The sequence below is a fragment of the Molothrus aeneus genome, chromosome 23 (assembly GCF_037042795.1).
Source record: "Molothrus aeneus isolate 106 chromosome 23, BPBGC_Maene_1.0, whole genome shotgun sequence".
NCBI lineage: Eukaryota > Metazoa > Chordata > Aves > Passeriformes > Icteridae > Molothrus > Molothrus aeneus.
Genome location: NC_089668.1, coordinates 4,001,073 through 4,019,252, shown reverse-complemented (window position 1 = coordinate 4,019,252; position 18,180 = coordinate 4,001,073). Strand labels below are relative to the sequence as shown.

Genomic DNA, 18,180 nt, shown 5'->3' with positions numbered 1-18,180 from the left:
CCCGGTGTCGCTGAGGGCCGTCAGGGGGCGCTGCGCTCCCCCGCCCTCCCCGTTCCCGTCAGCCCCCGCGGCGGGCGCGGCGCTCCCGGCGTGCGGCGCGCGGGCGGAAGCGGAAGCGGGGTCGCGGCGATCATGGTGCCGCTGGGGCGGGGAAGGAGCCGCCGCCGGCACCCGGTGAGCGGCCGGGGGGGAGCGGGACGGGGGAGCGGAGCGGGGACGGGCTGAGCCGAGCCCAGCCGGAGCGGTGCGGTTTGCACAGGCACGGGGAGTGGCTGTGCGCCGGGTGAGGGAGCGCCGCGCTCGGGGCGGGACCGCGGCGCTCGGCCCGGCCCGGCCCCGCCGCCACCGGCCGCGCTGGGGTTGTGCCTGAGGGCGGAACGGGGCTCGGGCCGGGCCGGCAGAACCGCCTGACCCCCTCTCCGCCCATCGTTGTGTTGTAGATGAGCCGTTCCGGCCGGAGCTCGCGGTGAGAGGCGCGGAGCCATGGGCGAGAATAGCCCCGAGGGCAACGCCATCTACTATGAAGGGGAGGAAGACGATTTAGCCCAGGATGAAAATATGATGAGGTTTGCTGACAAAAACGGGCTGGTGTCCTCCTCGTCCGGGACGGTGTATGACAGGACAACTGTGCTCATCGAGCAGGACCACAGCGTGCTGGAGGATGAGGAGGATGAAGGACAGTGCGGTGACCACTTGCCTTTTTTACCCGAGGGTCACGAAGAAGGATTTCATTTAATAGCAGATCATGAAGGGATGTCACAGGGTTACGTGCAACACATTATTTCTCCAGATCAGATTCATCTAACAATAAATCCTGGTTCAACTCCCATGCCAAGGAACATCGAAGGAGCAACTCTCACTTTGCAGTCTGAGTGCCCAGAAACCAAGAGGAAGGAAGTGAGTACCTAAACGTGATTCTGGGCTTTGTGCACCTTAAAGGCTTTGAAAATGGGCTGTTTTTCAGGAGAGAGGCAGCAGTTAAGCTGTTTCTTCATGAGTGGTTTTGCTGTTTTTTCATGAGAGGGGCAGTGGTTTTGCTCGTTTTTGAGGAGTTTTGTGTAAATCTGCTCTGGTTGTCATCCCCAGCTTTGCAGTGTGCTGGGGAGAGCTGTGTCCCAGCAGAGCTGCCAGGGCCATCCCTCTTCCCTCTGACACCAGCTGCTGCCTTAGGAACCTGCCAGAAGGCACTTGGTGACACTGGATGGCAGGAGGGTGAGGCACTGGCACACCTTTGTGTCAGTGATGTGTATCATTTTAGTGATCTTCAGGTTTTCTTCTGCTCTGGTCGTTGTTTTGTGAGTTCAGAGGCAGCTGAAACAATCTGGGATTGGTTTGGATTGGGCACATTTTCAAGAAAAGCACATTCAGGTCACAGTTAAGGGCCAGGCCATTGCTGGGAGCTGGAGTACCACATGTGAGATGCCAAATTTTAAATTATTTGTAGTTTTATTGTGTCACGGGGAGACTGTGAGAAGAAGATGGAAGCTTTAAGCTGATGTGTTTTGAAAGCTCAGGTCAGGCTGCATGGTTAAAATGGAGTTTGCTTTTAATTCTTTTTCCCTAATGGATTCTGTCTGGATCCACAGTGTGGATTGTCCTGGGACTCTTCTTTTTGAGTTTGCTCTTAGAATTCACTAGGGAAACAGAATTATCTGGATTTACAGTGGGGAGGGCTTGTCCTGGGACTCTTCTTTTTGAGTTTGCTTTTAATTCTGTTTCCCTAATGAATTCTGTCTGGATGCACAGTGGGGATTGTCCTGGGACCTTTCTTTTTGAGTTTACTCTTAATTCTGTTTCCCTAATGAATTCTGTCTGGATGCACAGTGGGGAGGGCTTGTGCTGGGACTCTTTTTGGATGCAAGAGCAAATGGAATTTGGCTGTGACACCAGCTCAGGGATGGGTTAGTGCTCCTTCTGTGGCCTGCCTGAGTTATGTGAGGGGTGATGAGTGCAGGTGGCACAGACTGTGACACTCAGCACAGAGCTGTCACCGTGGGGCTGAGAGCTGGGAATTGGGGCTGGGGGGGGTCAGATCTGCAGCTGGGGAGCTTCTAGGCTGAGGTGTGTTCAGTGAGCCTGTTTGAGTCTCCTGCTGTCAGTTACTGACTGCATTTTTTCACCTTTACTTTTTAGAGAAGGCTTGTAGGATGTGGAATTTCCTAGTGAAATGCTTTATATGAATTTATTTTCCATTTCTGGAGTTGATTTCCCAGAGCAGAGGGCAGTGACACCATAATGTGGAAGCAGTGGCACTGAGCACATGTGAAAGGCCTTTTTGGCTGCTGTTTTAAGGGTCTGATAAGTTGTCTGGAGGTGAGGAAAGGAAAGCTCTAAAGCTCCCAAGCATCTGAGTCATCTCTGAAAATTAACAGCTCTGTTCTTTGGTACTTGCAAAATGTCTGCAACAATTTCAACACTTGAAATAATTGTTTTAAAGTCTCAGATTTTCAGGTCAGCCTTAGACGTTTATGAAGCTGAAAAGGGATTTTGCACTTTAGTACCTTTGCCTTTTTAAATTCTGTTGTACATCTCCCTGTAATTGTGTGGGTAAGAACAATCGTGATTACAGTTTCTTATTTCAAACCCAGTTATTTGTTCACTGAAAATGAAGCCATTTAGGGTAGCAAGCTCAGGAAGAGTTAAAGGCAAACAGAGCAGTTAGAGTAGACTTTGAACCAGGGTGTGAGGCGAGGCTCTGCTTTCTCCAGCCCTGTTGCCTATTGCACAACGAGTTTTCTGAGGTGAATGCTGGATCATGTCTCTTCCAGCAGCACCTCACTGTCCCTGGCCAAAAGCCACAGCCTTTGGCCTCAGAGTGCCTGGGCCCTGTCCTGCCTGCCCAGGGCTTGCCCTCTGCTGCTTTGTTTGTTTTCTGTTGTGCCCTGGTGCTGGGGCAGCCTGCAGCTCCCTGCGAGGCTTTCAGATCCATCTCTGATGGTTTTGTGTGTATGGACAGTGTGCAGTGTGTTGATGTGCTGATGTCAAAAGAGAATTCAATGCTGTGGTGCTTCACAGAAAGGTTTGTTTTGCTCAGAAGGTGGTGATGATGTTGCTGCTTGGAAGGATTTGTGAAATAAAGATTTGGCCTTTGAGGGAGGGAGAGCACTGCAAGGCCATTGTGAGAGTTCAGGCCATTAAACTGATACTGCCACCTTCCCTTACACATGGGCAGTGACAGCTGGGAACCAAACAGCTTAATCTGTAATTAATACTGTCCTTTTTCTTCTAAATCTAAATGTAAACACCTGGAAAGCTTAACAGAACCCTCCCTTGATTTTCAGGTAGTTCCTGCCTGTGTCAGATCCCTTGTGTACCATGGGAAATGTTGTGTAAAGTGTTAATTTCCAGCTGCCTTAAAGCTGTAACAAGGAACATTTACTTCAGCCCTGATACACAAATTGTACTGGATCTGGTGATCCTGGGGGAGGCTGATGCACCCTCCTCATGTAATAAAATGTGTTTTCTGTGCTGGTGTGTTACTGCTCTGTGCTCCTGTGTTGTGGCTGCCTCAGACTTCCTAACTGCACTGTAACCATGCTGCAGTTCTTGGGTGTTCAGTGGTAATAAATGGCCAAGCATTTCTGCCTGATTTGAACTGTAAATCAAGGGGACATTGCTTAGAGTGAAATTACTGTTTCCTTCTCTGAGAATGCTGAGTGACCAGTTGAAAACAGGAAGGGATGAATTCCTTGTTTCCCCTGGCAGGCAGGAGCTCAGCCTAACACACACACACCAAACAGAGATTGGGGACCACAAAATGTTTCCCCTTCCTCCTCCTTGCCCAGTTTTCTATACTAAGCATGAACATCACATGGTCTGGGGTATCCCTGGGCAGTCAGGGTCAGCTGTCCTGGCTGAGTCCCCTCCCCACTCCCTGTGTACCCCCAGCCCCTTGCTGGTGGGGCAGAATGAGAAGCATTAAAAAAATCCATCTCTGTATCATCAGGCCTGTGTTGAGCACAAATCCAGAACATGCTCTATACAAGTGAAGAAAATGAACTCTATCCCAGCCAAACCCAGCACATTATGGTATTTCTGTGCCCTGTGTGTCTCACAGGAGGGTTTAGCATTTTCCAAATAGGAAAGTTTTACTGAGTCAAGGTGAAGGTGATTGCCAGCCTGTTGTGAGAGCAACAAGAGATCATGGATTCAGATACACATAAGATCACTCAGCTTTATAGAATTTTCCTAAAGGAGTCCTGCTGGCAGTTTTGTCCCCTACAAAACAGGTTGGAAGTAACCAAGAAGCTATTTCTGTTTTGTTATGGAGAACTGTCCAGAACTTGATTTATAGCTGGTGTGACTTGCCAAGTCCTCTCTTGTGCTCCTCAATCACTATGAGGTGTTGAGGTTTCTGAACTTTAACAGTCAAATGAATGCCATCAGTCTGGTAATTAATGGTGGAGGATAACTTTATTCAGGCAGATCAGGGGTGTATTCCTTCTGGTTCACAAAAGAGGATGAGATTTCATGAGGTGTCACCACTTGCACAAGCTTCTAAATGATCCCTCGTGCCTGCACCAAATGGAGTTCCATGAGAAGCTGTCCTGGGGATCTCAGTGGCTTACTGAGAAATCTGTGACAGCTGTATTTGAGTCTCCTTGTGACCTGGTGTGATCCATTACACTTCAGGCACTGCCTGTTTCAGTAGCCACAGAAGGGAAGAACGAGGCTCCCTGAGGGCTGTTTTGGGATAGAGTGAAGTAAGGAATGGACTGGTGGGTAGAGCATGGGAAATGGTAAAAACTGTTTTGCTCAAGGTGTTGATAGGAATTCAGCACACAGGGCAGTGGGTTTGAGCATTGTGACAGTGCATTTTCCTTTGTCTCCCTGCTCCACAAATGAGTAGCTCTGCAGGAAGCACTGGACTAAAATGCAGGTGCTATATTTGTGGGTAGTGGACAGGTGTGATGGCTCCTCCATGTTCTTTCCAACTGTTTTATCAGATTTTTGGCTAGAAAAATTTTGGATTGTGTCTTTCCTTTTTTCCCTTCTGTTGGATTCCTGTTCTGCAAGCCCAGCTGCTTCCCCATGTGCCCCTCCTTCCTCTCACAGCACAGCAGAAATCTTCTTGTCAGAGAATTAAGCAGCAATAAGTTTTTTGGGCAGGCTTTGGGGTCAAAATCTGTTGTCTGACCGCATCAAAGGACTACATCCATGTGTGGATTCCAGAAATTATTAAAAATGATTAATCATGCAGCGTTTTGTCCTTCAGGTGAAGCGCTACCAGTGCACCTTCGAGGGCTGTCCCCGCACCTACAGCACCGCTGGCAACCTGCGCACGCACCAGAAGACCCACCGGGGGGAGTACACCTTTGTGTGCAACCAGGAGGGCTGTGGCAAGGCCTTCCTCACCTCCTACAGCCTCAAAATCCACGTCAGGGTGCACACCAAGGAGAAACCCTTCGAGTGTGACGTGCAGGGCTGTGAGAAGGCGTTCAACACACTGTACAGGTGAGAGGGTGTTCAACACACTGTACAGGTGAGAGGGTGTTCAACACACTGTACAGGTGAGAGGGTGTTCAACACACTGTACAGGTGAGAGGGTGTTCAATATTGTACAGGTGAGAGGGTGTTCAGCACTGTGCAGGTGAGCAGGTGTTCAGCACACTGTACAGGTGAGAGGGTGTTTATCACACTGTGCAGGTGAGCTGGTGTTCCAGCACTGTGCAGGTGAGAGGGTGTTCAGCACTACAGGTGAGAGGGTGTTCAGCACACTGTACTGGTGAGAAAGTGTTCCCAACCCTGTACAGGTGAGAGGGTGTTCAACACACTGTACAGGTGAGAGGGTGTTCAACACACTGTGCAGGTGAGAGGGTGTTCAACACACTGTACAGGTGAGAGGGTGTTTATCACACTGTGCAGGTGAGCAGGTGTTCAGCACTGTGCAGGTGAGAGGGTGTTTATCACACTGTGCAGGTGAGAGGGTGTTCAGCACTACAGGTGAGCAGGTGTTCAGCACACTGTACAGGTGAGAGGGTGTTCAGCACTGTACAGGCGATGGGGTGTTCAGCACTGTACAGTGAGAGGGTGTTCAGCACACTGTACAAGTGAGCTGGTGTTCATCACTGTGCAGGTGAGAGGGTGTTAAACACACTGTGCAGGTGAGAGGGTGTTCAACATTGTACAGGCGATGGGGTGTTCAGCACTGTACAGGGAGAAGGTGTTCAGCACTGTACAGGGAGAAGGTGTTCAGCACTGTGCAGATGAGAGGGTGTTCAGCACTACATGTGAGAGGGTGTTCAGCACACTGTACTGGTGAGAAAGTGTTCCCAACCCTGTACAGGTGAGAGGGTGTTCAACACACTGTGCAGGTGAGAGGGTGTTCAACACACTGTACTGGTGAGAAAATGTTCCCAACCCTGTACAGGTGAGAGGGTGTTCAACACACTGTGCAGGTGAGAGGGTGCTCAATACTCCAGGTGAGAAGGCTCTGGCAAATTTTCTTGTAGGTGTGGCTGTTGCTGTTCTGCAGGTTCCATCTGCTTTGTGTTTATGGTTGAATATGATTGTTTTGCCTCTTCCATGTACAGGTACAAATAAACACCTCATATAAGCCCTTCAAGTGTGGCAATGCTGTCCAAAGGGTAGGATGACAGAACTGTGGTCACTTCTTTGTATTCCAATAGCACTGAAGGTGGTGGATGAACACAGGGGTCTCTCAGCCTTGCTGGAGGACTTTGGAACTGATAGCAGTCACTTCCATGAGCTCATTACCTCCTGTCAGAATATTCTGTCTTTGATTCTGTCCTGCACATCTGAAAGAGTGCCTTGCTTGCCTCAGGCCAGGTCTGTCTTATCCTACCAGTCCTAAGATGGATTTTTTTGACATGTTTTTTAGGTTGAAAGCACATCAAAGGCTTCACACAGGGAAAACATTTAACTGTGAATCAGAAGGCTGCAGCAAATACTTCACAACGCACAGTGACCTGAGGAAGCACATCAGAACACACACAGGAGAAAAGCCATTTCGGTGAGTTGCTGGCTGCTGTGCTGGCTCCTGTGGCTCAGGTAATGAGGCACCTGTGCCAAAAAGCAGCTGGTACTGCTCTGAATGGAGTGGTGTTCTCCTGAGAAGTGAGTGAAGGTGGCTGGCTGGCATTGGAGCCTTTTTGTTCTCTCCATTTTGTTCTGAGCTCCCCCAGTTTCCTTTAACAGTGGGTGCAGTGATTATCCTGAAAAGCAAGAATAGTTAAGGTGGTTTTATAAACACAATCCTATGCCATGGTGAGCATCTTTTAAAACACATTGCTGCTCTCTGCTGGGGTGCAGTGTATATTCCATGGAGGAGACACCCCAAATGCTACCTTTGTGCTTGGATTTTAAAGTCCTGCTCAGAGCCCTGCTATGATAGCATGTGTACAGCATGCACAGCAGCTGCTGGGAGATAGCTGGTTGCTAACAGAGCTTAGCTTTGGGCCTGCTTTTTAGAGTCTGGGACTACTGCAAAGCATGATTTAAGGTTGTAGCTAATGCATTGAAGGGAGCTGATGCTGACTCTCCTGTGATGCCTCATTCAGGTGTGAGCATGATGGCTGTGGGAAGGCTTTTGCTGCAAGCCACCACCTCAAAACACATGTTAGAACACATACTGGTAAGTTCTATGGGTTGTTTTTTTTTTAAATTTATTTTGTTTAATTGAGCTTATTAAGTTTATACTAACTCTCAGAATCCTAATATGAATTTATAGTTGAGAGTGACACTGAGTTGAGTGGCTCAGGTGACACCTGTGAGGGAGGGAATGGCATCCAGAGAGACCTTTGCAGGCTGGAGGGGTGTGCCCATGTGAACCTCATGAATTTAAAAAGGCCAAGTGCAAACTCCTGCACCAGGCCAATCCAAACTTTCCATTTATGCAGTTATGTTTATGCTTGACAGGTCTTGAATTCAATGAATGTATTTTCACAAATGTACCAGTAATGATGCACAAGAATTAAATATTGTGTTGTGTGTCAGTTCCCATGGTGAGATGAAAACACTCACCTGCAGGACTCCCAGGAATGCTGAATGTGTGATGGGGCAGAAAATGTCTTGTTTGTATGAAATACTGCTCTGCCAGTGCTTTAAAAGTGTGTCTGATGGGATGTTTTAAAGTCTGTTCAATGTGTTCTGTGCTGCCTCTAGGGGAGAAACCCTTCTTCTGTCCCAGCAATGGTTGTGAGAAGACTTTCAGCACCCAGTACAGTCTCAAGAGTCACATGAAAGGTCATGAGAAGGGACATAGCTATAATGCACTTCCCAATAACAATGTGTCTGAGGTTAGTGGCACTTCTGCTTAATGTTTCTGTGTTAGGTGGGTATAAACTATACTTTGGGGGAGAAATCATTTGGTCTGCAGCTTGTTCTTAAGGTGTAACATTTAAAACTGGGGTTTTCAAATACTACCTGGGAAGGTTTAATTTTCTTTGTTTTCTAAAAGTTGATTTGTTCCTATGCTAATTTAAAATTCTGGGTTATATGGCTTTTTTGGAAGTACTTTGAGATGTTAAGAATCCTTGATAGCTGCTAAATATCCTTTGCTTAAAAATATTGTTCCTTTGATTTTAGAACTGAGACTTGGGTCCCATATAAGCAAAGCACAGACTCTCAAAAGTAATTTAGAGCATTTCTGACATTATCCTTTTAATACATAATTCAAATTGTTTTCCTTTTTCACAGGATACAAGTCACTCACTTTGTCTGAGTGATTTAAGCCTCATCTCAACAGATTCAGAATTGCGGGAGAACTCTAATCCAGTGAGTTACTGTCCTGGAATTGCCTCATCCTCGTTGACTTTGGATTTTTGTCCTCCAAAATGTGCAGTGCTTATTTCAACCTGCTATAGGGAAGCTCTGCATATGATTTTACCATAACAGTGTTCTTGCTTCTTGATAAGTCTTGACTGAGTTTGGATTTTACATAGAGGAAAATGAGATGCTGAGGAGAATGTGTTGTTCTTTGTGCTGTGCTGTGGGAGCAGGGTGCAGCTCCTGTGTGCATTCTGCTCCTGTGGATGGCTAGAATTGCATAGTCCAGGATATGAAAGGGTTCTGCAAGCAGCCAATTAATGTCTGTTTCTGATGGAGTACTGCAAGAAATAAGGGTTAAACAAAGAGTGGATGCAGAGGAATATATTTTACTTTTGAAGAGGTTACATATTTTTGTAGGGGTTGCTCATTATGTTGGTAAATTTGATTACAGATAGTAAAAACTGGGGGTAAATTTACAGCATGTAAGCAATAGGTGTGGCCATTCCTGAGGGTGGCTGGTGCATTGGAGGAGTGTTTCTGACATGCACACACCGCTTGCCTGGGGTTTGTGGAGACCTGAGATACAACATTGTCTGATGGTTTCCTCTTTGTTTTCTGTCTGTCAGACACATGGACAGGACCTCAGCACAATCTCACCAGCAAGCATCTTTGAGTCTATGTTTCAGAGCCCAGACCACACTGCAAATCAGGATGACTCTCAGCAGACAGGTACCAGTTTTATCTGCACTGCTGTCAGAGAGAACTCTGACAGCTCTGCATGCATGTACTGAATTCAGCATTTCAGACTGAAGCTTAATGCCCAGCATAACTCTAAGAAGCAAAAAGAGCTTTAACTTCAGGGTTGAAATTCATTGGTGTTGGAATGCATGGTGTGCACAGACTGTGACACTCAGTGATGGGGAGGTGACCCAGCACACTGTCCTGCAGTGCTGGCACTGGAGCTCTCAAGCATCATCCTGTTTTCTTGACGTTGCTGCACAACTGATAAAAGGCTTATCAGAGAGAGGAGATCAGCCTGATCAGGCTCAGTGTAGAGCCCACTGTTACCAACTTCCTGAATTTGCAGCTACTTTTAGATTTCACTGCTAGGGTTGTTTTTAAGCACTAATCTGAAGTTAGGAACGTGGTAATGCTTTACTTGGCAGAAATCCATCAGCTAGCTGATGAGTTCATTAAAAAATCAATTCATCCAGACCTAATGAGAACGGATGTATTTATATTTTTTCTGTTTCTCTTTCAGCAGCCTCGTTGATTGAAGGCTTTAACGGCGACGCAGACTCGGTGGCTGCGGTCCCGCCCCCAGCAGCAGACGCAGCCTCCTTGTCCCTCCCCCTGGTCCTGCAGCTCGGCCTCCCCGAGCCGGCTCAGGCAGCGCTGCAAGGCTCGGCAGCCCCTGCTGCTCCCTCCTCCATCGCACCCAGCTCACAGCCAGCTGCGTTTGGGAATCCTGCTACTGTTTTACAATCCCCAGAAGTGCCTGTTCCTCACAGCACACCGTTTGCAGCCAGTCACCAAGACTTCCTGCAGCACAGCCAGCCTCCACCACAGCCCATCGTTCAGGGACTGTCAGTGGTAGCTGGGGCTCCTGCCCCGACAGCCCCCAGTGCCACTGAGCCCCTGCCAGCTGTAGTTCAGACTGTGCCTGTTGGTGCAAACCCTGTTCTGACCAGTAACCCCACTATAACCATTACTCCTTCTCCAAGCACCGCCATTCTGCAGCCCAGCATTGTCATGGGAGAGCAGAACTTACAATGGATCTTAAATGGTGCCACTGGTTCCCCACAAAGCCAAGAACAAATGGTCAGTACATCCAGCAGGGCTTTGGAGCTCTTGCTTTTGAAAAGGGAGGGGGTCAAACCTGTAAGATAAACCCCAGGATGCAGTGTGGTATAATGCTTGGCATGTTAATGTGTGTACACATCACCAGTGCAGTCCCTGGAATAGGCAGGGAAATAATTAGAGCACAGAGAAACCCAGGGTGCAAAAAGATCTTTTTTTTCTTCTTTCCACTCGTGGGGACTTCTGCCAGCAGGTGTCAGTGTGTTTGTCCAGGACAGGGATACACATGGGCCTTAATGTATTGCTTTTAATGCATAGAAGCACAAAAGACTCTAAAGGTTGTGTTTAGGCATTTTGTAATCTCTGTCTCTGCCTAATTTTGGCTGATAATGAAAAGAGATTTTCTGGAAAGAGAATGTTTGTGGTTTTCCAGTAAATCTGGATAGCTGAAACTTCAGGAGTTTTCTCTTTGACAATACTGGTGCCACTTTAGGCTCTCAGCTAAAGAGTGAGTGGCTGCAGGTACACAGAGCAGTGTTTAAAGATTCAGTCATTGAATTGTCAAAACCCACAAGCTGAGTTCAACAGCAAATAATGCAGGGGATGTTATGCCAAATCTTTAGGACCACTGAAACAATGAGCCCAGTTTTCTTGTGTGTCTCTTTGGAATATGTATATAGCTGTTTAGAGTTTGAACAACAGAAATTTAATTTGAGTCAATTCACACTTTTTTCTTTTGTTTTTTTTTTTTTTTTCTTTAAAGCCACAAGTTCCAAAAGTAGTAGAAAAGGTGTTTTTTACCACTGCATTACCAGTAGCTGGTAACACAGGTAAGCGTGACACTGAACTAATTGATTGAACAAAGCTGATTTTCTCTCTCCCTGCTGTGAAATGATGTAGTTCCATTGTGTTTTTTCTTTGTTTCACCTTCAGGAAGCCCTGTTCAGCAGATTGGTCTCAGCGTTCCTGTTATCATTATCAAGCAGGAGGAGGCCTGCCAGTGCCAGTGTGCCTGCCGAGACTCTGCCAAGGACAAAGCCACCTCCGCCGTGAAGAAGGAATGTTCCTCACCTGATTCAAAAGCTTTGGAGCAGCCAGCTTCCCAGCTGCAGCCTCAGACCTTTCCTTCCTCCTCTGCTCCTCCTTCTTGTGGGCAGAGCAGTCAGATAGTTAACCCTTCAGACTCCCAGACTGAAACTTTAAGTGCCATGGATGTATCGGACTTCCTGTCCCTCCAAAGCCCTGAAACCCCGTCTAATATAATTCCAATTGAAGCACTACTGCAGGGTGAGGAAGAAATTGGTTTGAATAGCAACTTCTCTAAGTGAAGATGTTCCAGATTTTCCTTTGCACCTGGAGGGTAAAACCCTTCTCCTTAGAAGCAGAAACTGAAGGATCGATTCTTATTCCTTCCTCTTTGGAAGTTTTGTGGCTTATTTCTGCTTCACGGATGTCATCTTAGTCACGTCCCAGGTACATCCACCTTTGAGATTCTATCTAAAAAAAGAAAAGGTAAAAAAAAAAAAAAAAAAAGAAATAGCTAAGTTATATATGAACTGTTTTGGCTGCACTGTCTGTCACTTTTGCTTGTCATATGTGAACACAGAAGTTAAGGTTACTCGTGTGCAAAAAGATTTTTAAAAGGAAAAGGGGGGTTACTTTGTCTCCAATTGCACATCACTTACGTTTGGGATTAAGGTACTGGCAGCAAGTGGGTCTTTGTTACAACTTCTTGGGTCTCTAATCTTCTCCTGTCTCTCATGTCTCTACTAACCATGCACTAAAGGGGAGCCCAGGAAAGGAGGCTGTGGGGGAGGAAATGGCATAGCTGGGGGAGAGGATTTATCTGCAGTGTGATTTGAATGTGGTGGTCACATGCCTGATGAGGAGCTGGTGCCTGGTTTTGCTGTGTACTGCTGCTCTTACTGAAGCCTCCAGGAGCTTTGGGGGAGTTTATTTCAGAATAGATCTGTTCATTTAATTCCACTAGGACTCAAGTGTGTTGCAGACACTGTGTCACAACATGGAAGCACAGTCAGAGCTGCTGCTGGCTCTGGCTCCAGAGTCTGTTTTCTTGGCCTCTCCAAAGGGTGCAGTGAGTGCCAGGTGTGGTCAGGTTGGTGCCTGCTGCTCTTTTGATTTCTTAGGCTCTGTTCAGCAACAAGTCATCATCCTAACCCTGGGACTGTTGAATCAGGAGCACGGTGCCTTTGCTGGTTACTCTCATCTTTTGTGAAGAACAACCCTTAAAAAAATTTTGAGAAAGAGTCAACATAAATTCAGTTGGAATTCAGTGAGTCTGTCCTTCAGTTGTCCATACATGCTTCTTTTTTTTTCCAGTGAGCTATATAATTTCTGCCTGACTCTGCCTCCAGCCTGCTGCAATGCCAGCTTTTTGTGCACGGGGCTATTTGTTGACTAAAAGATGTTACTCAACAGAATAGTTTTTCATATCAAACTGAGAGTCTATATTCTAACCTACTCAGGGTAAATCAAATCCAAACCCCCCCTTCCACCAAAAAGCCTGTAATGTTGCAATAAATGCAGTCTCATTCTAAATGGTTTATTTATGCTGCATTATTTTAAAATATGTAATTTTATAGTTTTTATCCATCTTTCTGGCTTTGGCTGTCAGTTTTCTTGTGTTAAAGGAAAAGAATATTAAATAGTCTTTATTCAGTTTACAGTGTTGTCTTTAGTGAGATACAAAGATAATGACTGTAAGCCAATTAGCAGGGAGTGTCCCTGCACTCAATTTAGGAATACAAACTGTAGTGGATAGAGATCTTTCACTCTTTGTGTTTGATCAGAGCTGCTCTCTGTACCTCTGGGGAGGGGAGAACCCTGGTGATCAGCAGGTGTTCAATCCTCCTGTGACATGCTCAGTGTAGCCTGGCCAGCACTGAGGCTGGATCAGCCTCCTCTTGTGCTGTTCCCTGAGAATGCACTGCCCAGGCAGGGTGAAAGGGGCTGAAGGGAGCTGGCCTTCCCCTCCTGCACAGCTTCTGGTGAGCTGCAGAGGGGAAGGAGCTGTGTCCTGTGAGTGTCCAGTGTGCCAGGAGCACTCAGTGTCTGTGCCAGGGCACAGAGCTCGGGGCTGCCAGGGATGAACTCGAGGGCATCACACGTGCTGGTGGTGTTCCCTCTGGGTGTGTGTGGCAGGGCTGCTGTGCAGCAACAAGGTTTGGCATCCACGCAACAGGTTTACAAAGCATTTCTTGGTTTGTTCCTGTCATGGCAATCCTTGGAGGGCAGCGAGGTGGTGGCTCCTTTGCTTTTCTCCTCCAGCTTTGTTTTGTGCTGCAGTTGAGTTGCATGGCAGCAAGAACTGATTTGAACACAAAAAACAGTCCCAGGCCTGCATGGTTGGGACTGTCCTCGCAGAGGAGTCTCCTGCCAGCTGCTCTGCCTAGAGCTCCACCTGAGAGGGGAGCGAGTGCTGCCTGGGGGTCCCTCTGGTGCCTCTCACTGTGGCCTCGGGCATTTCCTTTGGCCAAGTGCAGCTGTGGTGTTTGAGGGTGAGTGGGTGTGGGTGTGTGCCTGATGCAGGAGTGTGAAGATTCCCCAGCAGTTGTGGGGTTACCTCTGATGGGGGACAAGGGTCCCAGATGTGGCCTGCACTGTGACAGCTGGGCGATTTAGCAACCGCTTCTGAGCCTTTGCAGCCTTCAGGGAGGCTTTTTTACTTTTGCTACTTAGGAATTAGTCAACCTAAAACACTCTTCTGGTTGGACCAGGGAGCATCTTCAGAAACTCTTTTGTGACTGAAATGAGTAGAAGAAACTACCAAAGTCTCTGAACTGGGAAGCTCAATGTGAAGCTGCAGTGATGGGCAGCAGTGCCCAGGGTCAATCTCTGCTGTTTCTCTTCACAGCTACTGGGTTTTTTTTTTTGTTGTGTTCCAGGAAAAGCACTATGTGCTGCTGATTCTTTGGTGCATTGGGTTTGCCATTGCCCTCTTATACATGCATCAGGCAGGCTGCAATTCAGGTGGAACTGGTTAGAGCTTGTACTGAGGCAGGAGCATGTGATGCTGTGAGCACACGGGCTGTGCATCCACTGTGTTTTACAGGTGTGTGTGCTTTTGTTGTTTATTGTCCATCTGCTTTCCAGAGTGTTTGTGCTGCGTGTGTCTGAGATGTTTTCACATTTGCATCATCCCCAGTAGTGTGTGATCAGACTGTGCTCCAGGGCAGTCTGTGCCATGCTGGGATGGAAGGAGATCCAAGGGCAGCTGCAGCAAAGCCCTGAGATTCTGCAAGGCCAAGAGATTTTCCTGTCTTGTCCTTGCTGCCCCAGCATTTAGCATATTCACTATTACATGGTTAATGAAAGGGAGAGTTTCTGCCCTGGATTCCCAGGAAAGTGTTCATGTGCTGGAGTCTCTGGGAACAGCATGCCTGCCTCTACAAAGTCTGCATGAACCCCTTTAATTACCAGTCAGAGAGCAAAAGTGCACTGCTCTAGGTCACCAGTTTTGTGCTAGTGGGGTTTACTTGGTCACTCATGATTTCTAGATGGGTGTAGAAGCTCAAATATGTAGAGAGGGTCGAGTTACTGACTTTGGTAGCTTTGGTCACCAAGCAAGGACCCAAGTGAGCAGACTGAAGGTTGGAGAAATTGCTTTTTGTGCTTGTGGGTGGGGGGTGGGGGGGATAAATCAGCACTGATTGAATGCTGGTACTGAATTACATGGAACAAAGTACGAGTTGGACACTTGTGTAATGCTGAGTGTCCCCAGGAAGACAAGTTTGCAGAACCTCATACTGGTATCTAAAAATGCACTTTAGGTTATTTTATCTTTAACCCAATTGCTGCAATTTCTTTTGTATATACTTTCACAAAGTTTATTTTTGCTCTGAGTAAAAGTTAACAGGGGTGTGCAAAGATGAGCACTTAACTTGGTGCAATACCTGTAGCTAAAGATCCTTGTGCCGCGTGGTCTGTGTGTCTGTCTGACAGAACAGCTGTGGTGGGTGCTGTGCTGCCCTTCCCCCTGCCCCAGACAAATTATGCATCGTTAGCCCAATCTATGCAAATAACCCTCTGAGAGCACTGTGCTTCAGCAGCCTTTTCTCTCACGCTTTCTGGGGGCTGCTTGTCACTCCTGTTGGACATGCTGTGTCCCCTGATGTGCGTCCTCCTTCCCCTGTCCTCGTCCTGTCACCCACGTGGGAACACAAGTGACAAGCTGCTTTCAAACAGGCAATGTTGCACCTTTGAAATTTGTCTTCAAGATGGTTTCTGATGTCCTGTTACTGCCTTATTTCTTGGGGCTGGCATGGCTGTAGCCATCCACGTTGTCCTTGAGCTGCAGCTGTTTCCAGCTCTGAGATAAGCTGGGTCCTTGGCATGGAGCTGACCCAGGGGAGCTGTCCTTGGGGTGATTGGAGATGAGCAGCAGCTGCTGGGCTGTTCTGAGGTGAGGAGCTGGGTCAGTGGGGCAGAGCAGGGGAGCTCTGGTGTCACAAAATCACTTCCACACCAGGCAGGGCTCGGAGCCTCGCGCTGCCTCGGATCCTCCCCACGGAACCGGGCCAGGGTGGTGGCTCTGAAATTATTTGAGATCTGTGGGTGAAAAGTTCTTGGCAGGAGTTCCCTGAGCTAGCTGGGCAGAACTGTTGGAGTGTTTGGACTGTAAGGCAAAAAAGAAGAGCATGTCTTTAATAAACCCTATGAATTTCTGACTGCAGAGTTTTTAATTGTATACTATTTTTTCCGTAACATATTTTGGAAGCAATGTCAAGTTTTTATAAATGTTACCTGTAGTCAATTCTCATGGACAGGGCTGAACTTTTAACTTTTTTGTGTCTTGTCTTGATATCTATCACATGTTCTAGAAGTTGGATTCTGTGTCTGCACTGAGAAATGCAAATTAAACTGGATATTTATGTAGTAGTGTACATAGTCTAAGTGTGTGTTTTTGGAACTAGGTGAAACCCCACACCATGCTGCAGTGGTGTGCAAGCTGGCCAAAATTTGGTTCATTATGCAGTGTACACTTTCTCAAATAAATGCAGTTTCTACTTTTTCTTAAAGAAAGATTTTTTTCACATGACCTTTTCCAGCAGACTCGAGGGTGTGTTTGCAGTGCTGTAGTTGCAGTCGCTGGTGTTCCTGGTTTGTGACTCTCCTGTCCTCCTGCTGCTCGGGCTGACCCTGCTCTGTTTTGCCTCACCCAGCCTAAAGCCCAGCCTGGCTCCACACCGGGGGCAGCTCCAGCTCCAGCTGAGCTGTTGGGGCTGTGGGGGCTGCACTGCCTGGGGCTTTGGAGACAGCTGAACTAAACCCCAGTTTCTCAAGATTGTGTGTATGGTGATAAAGGAATTTATTTAACTCTGAAACATGGGAACAAATGTGCTTACATTGAGCAATGTGAAGATGTTAGTTACAGGTACAGTACTTCCAAAGGAAGAGCATCTCCAAAACCCAAAAGAGTAAATATGAATTTGTATTTTTTGAAGAATGTGAAATAATGGTGTTTGCTTAATTGCTCATTTTGTATGAAGTTAATATTGTACTTTGAAATATCTGCAAAGAAGTGGAAATTAACCTTTTTGGAATTGAAAGCAATATTAATACTAATGGAATCCTAATTAAATGCTTATTTAAACATTGTGTTATAATAGTTTTTCCTGAGAGTATTCTGTGGGAGAGGAGTGTGAGGATCCTGCCCTGTCCCATCAGGAATAGGAATTCCAACCCTGAAAGAGGCAGCGTTTGCCTTTTCACCCTCTTTCCTCTGCCAGCACTGGCCCAGCTTGGCCGCTCAGGTGCGGTGAGGTGCGGGTGGGAGTTGAAACCCAGAGCTGGGGGTTCTCCCATCGTAGCCCTCCCTCCGTCCCCGCTTCCTGCTCGGCTCTCTCGGCTTCTCTGCCTGCGGGCCGGGCTCGGCAGGGGCAGAACAGGGGCCAGGAACAGCGCAGGGTTCGGGCCGAGCTCCGCGGGGTCTGTACCGAGCTCCGCGGGGTCTGTACCGAGCTCCGCGGGGTCCGTGCCGAGCTCCGCGGGGTCCGTGCCCAGCTCCGCGGGGTCCGTGCCCAGCTCCGCGGGGTCCGTGCCGAGCTCCGGCTCGGGCTGGCCCCGCTCCCCGAGCGGCCAGGGAAGAACCAGCCCTGGGGACACACGGGCGCTGGGGCTGTGCCTCCTCCTCAGGAGCACACGGGAGTGGGGAGGTACAGACCGAGCCCGTCTCGCTTTATTCTAAAGTGTGAATTTATTGCGATAAGGCACGAGCGCGGCGATACCGAGCGAGCTCCAAGGCCACGGCGGGGCAGCCCGGCCGCCACCGCCCCCTGCGCTCCCCCAGCACCGCCCGGGCGGTCCCGGAGCCCCAAACCCCTCGGTCCCTTCGGGGCTCCTCAGGGCCCCGCGCCGCCCGCCGGGCCGGGGCTCAGCGCCGCCCGCAGCGCGGCCATCTCCGCCCGCAGCTCCTCGCAGGCGGCGATGCGGGAGCGCAGCTGCCGCTGCCGGAGCTCCAGCAGCTCCCGCAGCCTCCTCAGGCCGTCCGGGACCTGCGGGGAGACGGCGGGGACAGCGGTCGCCCCCGGAACCTTCCCTGGACCCTCCCGTTCCCTCCGTTCCTTCTCCGGACTCCCCGATCCCCCTGGTCACCCCGTTCCCTCCGTTCCCCCCGATGTCCCTGGCCGC

At 48.4% G+C, this 18,180-nt stretch overlaps 1 protein-coding gene across 2 annotated transcripts; it reads left to right on the top strand.

The window, feature by feature from the left end:
- The first annotated feature begins 124 nt into the window (after positions 1 to 124).
- Positions 125 to 17,143, top strand: MTF1 (metal regulatory transcription factor 1). Of its 2 annotated transcripts, none has more exons than XM_066564940.1 (11): positions 125 to 174; positions 441 to 897; positions 5,216 to 5,454; positions 6,842 to 6,973; positions 7,521 to 7,594; positions 8,125 to 8,258; positions 8,659 to 8,736; positions 9,357 to 9,459; positions 9,995 to 10,551; positions 11,294 to 11,360; positions 11,464 to 17,143. In XM_066564940.1, exons 2-11 carry the CDS (start codon positions 484 to 486, stop codon positions 11,856 to 11,858), a joined length of 2,193 nt encoding a protein of 730 aa, XP_066421037.1. In that variant the 5' UTR covers positions 125 to 174; positions 441 to 483; the 3' UTR covers positions 11,859 to 17,143. The 2 variants fall into 2 exon arrangements, with proteins under 2 accessions (XP_066421037.1, XP_066421036.1); XM_066564939.1 differs by having other exon boundaries at positions 9,992 to 10,551.
- The last annotated feature ends 1,037 nt before the right edge of the window (positions 17,144 to 18,180 follow it).